The 11,589-nt window shown below is 43.6% G+C and overlaps 1 protein-coding gene across 1 annotated transcript; it reads left to right on the top strand.

Moving 5' to 3' along the window:
* The first annotated feature begins 845 nt into the window (after window positions 1-845).
* cradd (CARD and death domain containing adaptor protein) lies at window positions 846-8,098 on the top strand. Its single transcript, XM_084701200.1, has 3 exons — window positions 846-1,193; window positions 7,338-7,720; window positions 7,805-8,098. The coding sequence occupies exons 1-2, from the start codon at window positions 890-892 to the stop codon at window positions 7,631-7,633; spliced, it is 600 nt and encodes a 199-aa protein (XP_084557326.1). The 5' UTR covers window positions 846-889; the 3' UTR covers window positions 7,634-7,720; window positions 7,805-8,098.
* The last annotated feature ends 3,491 nt before the right edge of the window (window positions 8,099-11,589 follow it).

The raw sequence follows: 11,589 nt of genomic DNA, 5'->3' as shown, positions 1-11,589 counted from the left end.
GAATATTGTGGGATGATGCATATGTAGGAGTGACCCTAGGCATGGTCACATCCTTTGGCTTTGTTTCAGCGTTGGGATCAACTATCAATAAGCTTTCATGTTAAAGTAGCCTACAAACTTTTAGCTAACTAATGCTATGATATTAGAGCAAAAATATGAGTTTTAGGTAGACCTATCAGCTTTACATAATATTTTCTTGTCTATTGAGCTTAGGGGACATAGTAGTAGATCAGATAGCATACAGGTCTGTTAGAGGGTTAACATGTTAATGTTGCTAGCTTATCACATGCAGGTCAACTTTTCCAACTCCAACTAAACACTTTTCTGCGAGCCTACCACTCAGAAACCAAACACATAATTTTGTCTGTAAATACGACAATGAAAAACGAAAGTTAAAATCGACAACATTTGGTTGACGTCGAAGAAAAATAGTGTTCTGAGACAGGATTTTTGTGTTTGTTAAAAGCTCAATTTGCAATTGTATTGCAAATTTGGTGTTGCACTCGTTTCTTTTAATATTTTTTCAACATTTGCATTAATATATGCATGTACACATTTCGTGACGACCTGTAAAAGAGTATTATAAATTCTCCCAATAATGGTTCCGGGGAGTAACGTTTCTCGACGGACATTACTTGAGCAGACCCTTGGCGAAATGTAAAAACGATCGTAGGTTACTGTCGGCAAACAAACTCAAGAACGATTCCCAGCGACTTTACTACTACTTGAACGAGTACCGAAGAATGATAGTTGACAGCTTACACACGACATATTGTGTAATGGTTTGGCTAATAGTCCACGTCCTAAGGTCAAGAACAAAAATAAAAGGCTATTGAAAAGTAAGCTGTTCTTTCAATATCATACACCATCAGTATTTTGATTCATAAACATGGATCAGACACATAAAGAAGTGCTGAGAAAACATCGCCTAGACTTGTCGAATCAGCTTTTAATTGGCGACAATATCGTCCATTTTCTTTATCAAGAAAATATTTTAACAGAGAATCACGTAGAAGAGATACAGGCCCAAATAACAAACAAGAAGAAGACACTGTTGCTGTTGGATATCCTCCCCACCCGAGGCCCGCGAGCTTTTGACACTTTTTTGCAGTCTCTGGAGGAGGAGTTCATCTGGATTAAAGACAAACTACTCCAAGATCTGGACACAAATGCACATGAGATAAGTTTAACAAGTGAGGCTTATATTCTTTAGTCAATGTATTCGTCTGCATGCAACAGGGCAGTGCCTGAAAGTCTAATCAGCCTGGGTATTTCAGTTAATATGTTTAAAGGGGTCATTGACTGCAAAACCGAGTTTACCTTGTCAAAGTTGAATAATGACAGTTCAGTGAGTAAAATGGACATACAGTGAACCTCAAAGTCCATTGACACCTCTTTCCTATGCAAATCTCACAATAAAAAATTGTAGCTGTAAAACAGTCAGTTTTGAAAAAGCCAACAAACCGACGTCAGTTTGGTGGCTCCGCCTTTTTTGGCTCTTGTCTGTACCTTTGTGACGCCCCAAAATTTAGATCTCAGACACTAGTTTAGCTGCGCGCTGCTTTGTGTATTTCCACGGGAATTACTAAGAAGAAAGTTAGGAAGTTTTTCAGGGATATTGAAAATGAACCACAATCATAAATGCAGTGTTCCAGGCTGTACAGGGAATGCTGACACTTTTCACAGTCTTCCCAAGGAACTAAACACTTATCAGGCATGGCTGATGTTTGTCTATAAGAAGATCCCTGTGAAGTCCGACATTCAATTATTAATTTGCTCAAACCTTTTCACCAAAGACAGTTTTGAAAACCTTGGACCATTTAAAGCAGGATTTGCCAATCTGCTGTCGCTAAAGAAAGGTGCTGTTCCGACCGTATGCTCATCACAACCCTAAGATATTAGTCAGGTGGCTGAGCAGTTAGGGAATCGGGCTAGTAATCTGAAGGTTGCCAAAATGATGTGTCCTTGGGCTTCTTTCACAGGGTGCATCAGGGCGCATAGAACATCACCCCGGCCATTTTCAGCCCAACCAATGTTACATACTGATTTGGAGACCTTAAATTGGTTATTGACTGATTTTAAAGGGTATTCACACTATTCCTTGTATACCTTACATTTATCGTGAATTGTAGATGTACATGACAACACTGGTTATTTACTTGAATGAAACAGTCAGGAAAATGAAATATTAATATACGTATTTCTTCGATTTAATGCTGCGGCGTTTATTACACAATGTTCAATTTTGGTGCTGCGTTTATTTGAGGGCGGCATTTAATCTAAGAAATACGGTATTCTAGGCTAGCTGCGCAAGCGTACTAATGTGTCTTTAGACAAGCTTGCTCGTTTGATACATTTAATGTTCTTGGCTAGTTTGAACAGTATGGTCTTCTAAATCACTGATAAAGCAATGAGTAAAAGTCAATTTAGCTAGACTAGCTAGCTATCTCATCTGTTTTTTATTAATGCTGATTTGCCAGGAATGTAAGAACCGGTAGATAGCAAAAACACCTAGACTGTAGCCTGCCTCTCTCCTCTTCGCAATAGGCTAGACTGCTATTCGATTTCTGTCAATTTTTTTTGTAAGCTTCCCTTCTAATGCCAACTAACAGCTAGACTAGCTAGAGTAATTTGCTAAGTAAGGTATGTTGATGTGTATTGGTATTTAGCTTTGTACCTATGCTAGATACAGGAGACGTTAGCATTGGTAATAACTGTTAGCGACAAAATCATACTTGCAACTTGTGTTTGTGATAAGCATACGGTCGGAACAGCACATCTTTTCAGCAACAGCGGCTTGTGTTAAAATCCTTCCTTCCATCCAAACTTTCTTTGTAATTCCCGTGGAAGTACACAGAGCAGCGCACAGCTTAACTAGTGTCTGATATCTACATTTTGGGGCGTGACAAAAGTACAGACCAGAGCCAAAAAAGGTGAAGCCTTTTTGGAAACAGACCGTTTTACAGCTACATTTTTTTTATTCTGAGATTTGTATAGGAAAGAGGTGTCAATGGGACTTGGAGGTTCACTGTATGTCCATTTTACCCACCAAACTGTCGTTATTCTACAAAAAACTTGCAGTCAATGACTCCTTTAAGGAACAGTGTGAAATACCCTATACAATGACCCCTTTAACACGTTTTCTTCAAGACAATGGAGCTGAATAAAAACTGCAAGTTACAGCTCACGACATATACTATGTGTGTGCTGTGTGCGTGCGGACAGAAACGGACAGAGACGGACAGAGACGGACAGAGACGGACAGAGACGGACAGAGACGGACAGAGACGGACAGAGACGGACAGACTGAGAGAGACAGACTGAGAGAGACAGACTGAGAGAGACAGACTGAGAGAGAGAATGAGAGAGACAGAGACTGTGTTTCAGACCCACTTACCATTAAACTAGCATCCATTCTCAATACAGGCGCTGAGGTCAGACATGTACTCACAACATCCTCCTTTCTAGGAAAAATTTAATGAAAACCATTTGCTGGCTCTTTCCCCGGAGATTTTTGGCAGAAAAGAAGCAAAGAAAAGGCTCATTCAAATGTCCTAGAATTAAGGAAGTTGGATTGGAGACATAAAAGACTGATTCACTTAAAAGTAGAATTTAGCCTGTGAAGGAAAGCCTTTCATAAAACATCTTAGAATAATTAGGCAAATTCTATTATGTGTGTCTGTGTCTTTCTTGTATCCCTCATGATCCCATGATGGCAAAAGAGAACACGTTGTCTTGGCAACAATGATGGAGCTCATTCTTTCTTTCTTTTCTCCATAAGTTCTTTCCCACCAAGCATCTGTGGGTCAAGTGATTAGCTTGAATCCTACTGCACAAAGGTCACTGGCTTCTTGGCTTTGCTGGCAACTGGCTAGCAACTAACAGAAAGTAGTTGGGCTTTGCTATACAGCCAGGCTATACCGATTAGCCTAAGCCATGGTTCTCATGTAACAAAAACCTTGTTTCCATGGTGACATAGACCTAATGATTATCAGCAGCCATATATTTTGAAGATGGCTCATTATCTCCTCTGTGGAAGACCTCAGTCAGGAGAGCATGTGACTGCCGTCTGTCTCTTATCATTGCAGAGTTGAAAGCTTGCGTCTTGACTGGACCCTGGCCTGTGGCTTCCCCTGCTGCCACAGCCGGGAGAAGAGGTGTGCCCTGCCAATTATCTGTCATAAATTTATACAGGAGCAGACAGGACTTTGTGCTTGTTTTCCTTGGCGGCCGTTGCCAAAGGGTGGCTCCCTCCTTAGTCTCACCGCCGTTTAGCGCTTTCCAGGAAGCTTGGCAGGAGGAGTGTCTTCTTGTTAAAATGGCTGCAAAAGGTCAAAGTCCCTATAGTTGGGAACGTACTTTTGGGGGGTTTTCCAATATGTAGCTCGTTTCTGCAGATGTTTCTCCTCTCCAGCCACATTGGAAAATCAAAGTTAGAGATAGCATAGCATAGCATAACCATCCCCCAAAACTCATCAGAGCTACAACACCAAACTGTTTTTCTAAATACACAAGCTTCAGATTCTTTCCTGCCAAGCATATGGGTTAAATGATATGATGTGCTTGTTTTAGCTCGAATCTTACTGCCCTTAGGATGGATTTTTAAATAAAATCATACATTTAATGTGTGATTTTAACGGTTAATACAGTACAAAAACTACAGAATTAAAGTAAACTCTTTGAATATTACATTTGCGTGGGGGTGTTTTGTACCCAAGCAAGGCAGAAAATGTTAACTGGCGCTAATGCAAATTTTCTAAGGGAATGCAATGGTAGCCAAAGTCAGACATGCATCCTTCTACTAAATCTAAAAGCTAATTTTTTGTTGTTGTTGCCATTCCTCTTTGAGAACCAGAGACCAGACCCAGCCCACACTCATTTCTTGATTTATGTTTAAAAAGTTTTAATCTTTTAATCGAAAACACATTTCCATGGTTCTGGCATGGTCCTAGAGTACTCAGTGGCCTCTGCCTCGGTCTCTGTTAGTGTTCATGACAATGAAACTCCTGTACTTGGTTGCATGCCTGTCAGTACCAGGAAGAGTTTATATGAAGTAATAAATGAAGTGGCAGTAATGAGAGAGAATAATAAAGGTCTGTTCTTTAGAATGGCGGCTGTACCCAGACCTAACCTCCTGATACACAATACACATCCTATCCCAGGACCAAGCTGCTGTATGAGTTCCCTGTGACAAGATTCTGCTTGTTTGTTTGGGACAATCTCAACTCAGACATTGACCTCACATGATCTTCTTGCCCCAGTGTCCAAGTGTTTAGGCGATTATTAAGGTTATCTCTTTTTTTCCCCTTTAAGCCTTCATGGAAAAGATTCAGCTTGGGTTGTGACTGACTTAGCAATGCATGTCACCTTCTCCCTCACATGACGTGTGTTTGTTCGTCACCACTGTGTTAAAACGCAACAACAACAAAACACATTTTGAGGTACAGTCGAGTTAAAACACCCTGAACCTTTTCATCCAGCTTTGACCCTGTAATCTGCTCTGGTCTGAAGGATCAGAATAGCGGGAGAGGAATGGTCCTTGGAGGCTGGGGAAGTGATGAGAATCGCTGGGTGGTATTAAGAGAAGGATTAGTGGGTTAGGGTAGGTGCAGATAATTAAATAGTAAATAACAGGTCAATGTTTTTAATTAGACAATAACATCCCTCACCTTATGTTCATTTCCACGGTTACTTGTTTTGATTTCATACATGCTTTCGTATTCACAAAGGCCGATTAAACATTGACAATTTTTAATTGTACAATTGAGTCAGGGGGCAATAATTGCATTAAGAGATTTGAAACTGGATTAAACTCTGAGCGGAGAACACTCTTGAAACCACTCTTGTTCAATCCACTCCACTTCAAACAACATTTCACAATTGTGTTTATTCAGAGTACATTTTAGGATGTTTTTTACCAATTGACTTTGGCTACAGATTTCCAGCAAACCGGACATATCCACATTTATTGTCAGGGTGAATTGGCAGATTGACTCGCAAGCGTGCCAATTCTGTGGGGGGGGGGAGGGTGTTAGGCCAGAGGAAATGTCAGTGCTAGTAACCCCCCCCCACACACACACACATTCTCTGCCCACCCAGCCTCCATGACGCCCTAAACCCCCTGACCTCCCTCATTCGCTCTGATGATAACAACCTCAACGATCCCTTGGGTCCTCCACGCCAGCTGAACACAGTCACAGAGCTGGACTTTGTCCCCCCACCCCATCACCCTGCCACTATACACACACACACACACACAGCATACTACTGACTGTCCCCAAACACCAGAGATTTTCAAACGCTGCATGTCACAGCAGCACAAACCTGGTCGCCTCTTCTCCTCCTGACCCAGTCCTCCTGAAGGCCACACCGATGACCCGTTACGGGGTCTGGCGCTGAAATGGAACACTTGCACTCGAATGCAGTGTACATTCACTTGCTTACTTTCATTTTTCGCAGAATAGGACTGCCCTCCATCTTCGGACTCGTGCTTGATGAAGGGGATGTGATGTAACTGAGTCGTTTGCGCTTTATGATATAGATCAGGGGTTCCCAATCCTGGTCCTCGGGCCTCCTTGCCCTGCATGTTTTCGATGTTTCCCTGTTCCAACACACCTGATTCAAATGAATGGTCGTTAGCAGGTTTCTGCATAACTAGATAACGACCCATTCATTGGAATCAGGTGTGTTGGAGCAGGGAAACATCTAAAACATGCAGGGCAGGGAGGCCCCAGGACCAGGATTGGGGAACCCCTGATATAGATGACTTCCTGGAACAGAGGTGAGGAGTGTACTTGGCCGGCTGCAGTTATACATCCAGGCCTGAGTGGGAAACTGTAAGGTAGAAGCAAAACAACAACCAAAAACAACACTGAAAACCCACCACACTCCATTTCATGGTCATGCAAACAGACACACAGGCCAAATTGGGGGAGATTGACAGATTTCAGGGTCACTCGCGGACCTTCAGCTTTTGTTTGACGCTCATAAACAGACTCCTACACACGCATGCGTATTTTCTCTCCCTCACAGACACACACACAGATTCTCTCAATATCACATAGACCTATAAGTAAACAAACTGTGACGTCATCACAGAGGGATTGCAACATCCTACTCTGTTGACAACAACTGGGAGTGTTTTTTTGGGTCTAATTTTTTTGTCTCAATTTGTCGCCACTGAATTCTAGAGTTTCACAATGTAACACAAAACGGACCAATGTCTCAGCATGGAATGTTTTTTGTAAACATTCCCTCATCGCCCTCCCTTCCTCTGTCTTTCTGTTATTTTTTGTTTTGTATTCCTTCTTGACACCTTCATCCTCCTCCTCCTCCAGCTGACTGGACCTTACCGGAGGAGGTTCTCCGGAACGTTCCATCCGACAGACAGCTGTCCCGCCTGGCGTCTCGGCTTGGTCCGCAGTGGGAGTCTGTCCTCCGGGACCTGGACCTGTCTGAGGGAGCCCTGTACCGTTGCCGTGCCGACCACCCCTTGAGCGTGCAGGAGCAGGTCCTGTCGGGTCTGGTCCGGTGGAGACAGTCCCAGGGCCGGAGCGCCACCGTGGCCCGGCTGCTCCAGAGCCTTCAGGCAGCAGACATCCACCCCTCTGCCCTGGAGGAGGTGTTCCAGTGAGGGGCAGCAGGTCATAGGGTTCCCCTGCCCTCACCCTCCAACCTTTGCCTGATATACCACTGGATAACTAGGGGTCTTCTCCTTCTTGTAAGTAATAGATACCAGAGGGTCACGTTTCGCCCTCTCCCCACCCATGGAGAAATTGGGTCTGTTCTATTTTCCCCTTTCTAGACTGCAGCCATCCGAACCTGCCCTGAGCCTGTAAGGTCTTGGTGCCCCCACCCTGCTTGCTGCAGAGACAGAGTTCACGACAGTGGCAGCAGGGCTAAGGAGATTACAACCAGACCATGCAGGTATTTGCACTAGGTCAATAGGTGTGAATTTATGATACTGTCATTTTTTTACAGACTGAGAAGCCCTGGAGAGAAGGTGCTTTTTTGGAAACCACGTATTTGTAATGTAAATGTAAAAAAAAAAAAAAAGTGAGAACATGATATGTTCAATAAAGGTGTGTGAGAGACAGTTTATTTGTGTGGTGTCCTTTTTTTCTTTCTCTCTTTCTGGCATTCCAACATACCTGTGCTGCTGGGTAAAATCCCCTTGTTTTTTTTGTCTGGCTGTCACTACGTCTCTGACGGCAAACACTTTTAAGGTGGTCAGTCATGGAATCCGAGTACGTTTGTAATGTTTTCAAACACCACACCTGAAGCTTTCAGTGTGGCTCCAAAAATTGCGCACAGTTGCTTGTTTTACCTGAGAACCTACTGTCTTCCTTTCATATTTGTTTTTATCTTAAGTGATGCCTATATTTTGAGAGTTTGACACTTTGATGATTCCAATAAAACTTCTGGAAACTTCACGAAGTACTTTGTACTTTGACCTAAGTTTGTACTCCTGCCGTGTATCTTGAGTCATACAGCTGGTAGATTCACAATAGGTGTCATATTCCAACCCTATACAAATTCCTGGAAAGCTGTGATGTTCAATCACGATGCATTTCCCAGACTTCTGAGAATATTGGGTCACTGTTGTGTCATCAACAGACACACACAACAGGGCACATTCGCACAAATTGCCACAGGGGAAGGATCTCTAGTTTTCATCACCTCATAGAGTTGGCCTAGAAACACGGAAAAGCTGGAAAGTAGGGAGAAGCTGGAACGGTGAACCATACTTCACCTGTGTTTGTCATAGCCTATTTGTCTTTTTCTTCGTAAAAACACTTCCATGTCACCCCAAAGCAAGCTTGCTTAGGAAGATTGTTTTAGTGGTTTCCTTTCACTCATTTACCCCTCTTCCTCTCTTGCACACTCACACTCTCTGCCTGTTTGGGAGTGAAGTAGGGTGAAGTGAGGTTAAATCCATCAGCACTTAACTCCATGACTTAGGCCCTTGGAAAGCCGTGCTTGCCATTTAGCTCACACACCTGGGGTGTAAGCCCTTTTGTGGTCATCTGATGCCAAGGCCACGGTGATACCTGACCTGCAGTGTAGGTCATTCGGGGAAATACCGCAAATCGAGTCAAATGTCATAATGCCTGTGCGCTTTCAGGACACATTCGGTGGAAGATCCGACACGACCCCACCCCAGTGGATCCCGCTCGGGGAACAGTAGACTGTCGTGCACGTTCGCTAGACTAGCGGTACACGAGACCCATGCTGAAGGAGAAAGAGGGGGGGGGGTGAGAGGGGCTGCAGGGAGCGTGTGCGGCCTGCGTGGGAGAGACACTCGCGGAGAGAACGCGATCCCATGAGAACCGTTGAAGCCATCTTCGGTCGGTTCCATAAAATTGCTCTTCTCTTTTTTTTTGGGGGGGGGGGGGGGGGTTTGTTTGTGTGTTAAGGTAGAAGAGCCACACCCTATCATTACGGTGAGAACTGCCCACAACTGCCAACACCCAAATGCTGTCACCCTGCAAGTCTTCCTTTCTGAGTAGTGTGTCTGTGGTATTCCCTGCACACCCTCCTCCTGCAGCTCCTCCCCAGGACCATATCTTCAAAACCACACGCATTCTCCAAGGAGCCACGTGGCCCTCAGTGACCCTCGGTCAGCCTGTGTTATTCCCACTATAGTACATCAAGTATATCATGCCCTTATAATGCTGCTCCCACTGTGATTCCTTCTACAAATCATACACTAAATCATGCTCGCTCGACAGGATTTAAGCCCTGAGCCATGTTATAATCTATTGGGCTGCGGTTCTGTTGGTGTATTGTTTATAATACTTTCATAATGCATGCCCCCCTCCCCCCCAACCTCCTGTCTCTGTTTGTTTATCCATGGTGGTTAAAAAAAAAAAACACTAATTCAAAAAGTGGTTTCCTGGAATTGGTGCAGTTTACTGTAGCAATAGATTGTCAGCGGGCCCCAAGTACTGATATTCATTCTAATCTGCCCAATGCAGTGGGCTATTTTTACATCTTGAACACAAGGAGCCACACGGAGCAGGGCTGAATTCTTGGAATTGGGAGGGGAGGGGTGGAGCAGTTTGCAGAAATAGTTTGTAATACATCTTAAAATCTCCTTAAGTGTTTGGCGTGAGCACAAAATAACTGCTCACACAGACACACCACACACACATTCAAATTGAGGTGACTAATATGATAGATTGATATGACTTTAGACAGGCTGTTTAACGTTCAAGCCTGGGTTCTTTTTTTTCGGTTCAAAATCTGTTTATGTAACCTGAAGGCGCAGCCTATTGGTGACTGTCACGTGGAGACAAAGTGTATAATCGGAGAGGGAGACTGCTTTATGTGTCACAGTGCAGAGTGGATGTAAATGAATTCCTCTTTAGCCTTCAAAGCTTGTTTTCTGCTCCCACACCGCTGTGAGCCTTGTTTCCCAGAAGAGCATCTGCCTTCTCAGTACCGCTCTGTGCGTGCCTCTGTTACATATTCACACGCACATACACACACTTGACCTCAAACACAAACGCTCGCATGAAAACAGTCATCAAGTGGCAAACATGCTTAGACCCCACGTGTAAACACACGGGCACATGCACTGGTCGCCATACTGACATCATGCGCTAACCCACCAGGCACCTTCCGAGTTCCCTCTAGCTCGCGCGCGCGCCCATGCGTGTGAGCACACACACACAAACACACCCCACAGTGGGTTGCCTTGTTGATTAGCCTAGGACAGGGTGTCTTCTTACTCTGCTGAAGGAGGTTCAAAGATGAAGGGAGGAATTTTGCTGCAGGATTACCTAGCCACAGCCAGTTCCCCAGAAAGAACTTGCAAATGAAAACGACTTTCCCAGAAACCTGATTAGAAGGAAGTGGCAAAGGGCCAGCGAGCAGGGATCTGCTGGCTGTGCTGCATCTGTATTAAACACATACAGAGAGAGAGAGAGAAAGAGAGAGAGAGAGAGAGAGAGAGAGAGAGAGAGATAGATAGATAGATAGATAGATAGATTTTTCTCTTACACGTTCATACAACCTTAATAATAATAATAAACCCTTACACACACCAAATAGAATTACCAAGGCAGAATTGTCTTGGTAATACTAATGTAGGACATTACATAGTAATGTTAGAATTTCCCCTCAGAGTTTTATGAAATGTATTCAAATTCTGTTTTCTTGTGTCACCAGTCACACAGTGGCGTTTTTTAAACACAATTATTGTGTGTGTGTGTGTGTGTGTGTGTGTGTGTGTGAGAGAGAGAGAGAGAGAGAGAGAGAGAGGGAATTATGGCCACCCGTGATTTATGACTGAGATTTATTGAGATTTAATTTCATGTTGTATAAAACCATTTGTTTGCTTCTAAGCTTATTCTTATTTTAATTGATGCCTTTTCCCCCCTCTTTGGCCTAAATTCCTTATCTGGCTGGTGTCAGGCTGTGTGTGGTTGGTCCCATATGTAATCATCCTTTATCCGTCTCATTTTTAATTAAATGTTTACGTTTTTGCAATAATCCGACCAATATAATCCCTCTAATCTCTGAACCAAAATTGTTGACCGACCAACGAGAGGTGTTATAACTGCTCTGAAGTGATTTATTGTCTCA

The sequence above is a fragment of the Hypomesus nipponensis genome, chromosome 7 (genome assembly GCF_054491055.1).
Source record: "Hypomesus nipponensis isolate SF chromosome 7, ASM5449105v1, whole genome shotgun sequence".
Lineage (NCBI taxonomy): Eukaryota > Metazoa > Chordata > Actinopteri > Osmeriformes > Osmeridae > Hypomesus > Hypomesus nipponensis.
This window is presented reverse-complemented; position numbering and strand designations above follow the sequence as displayed.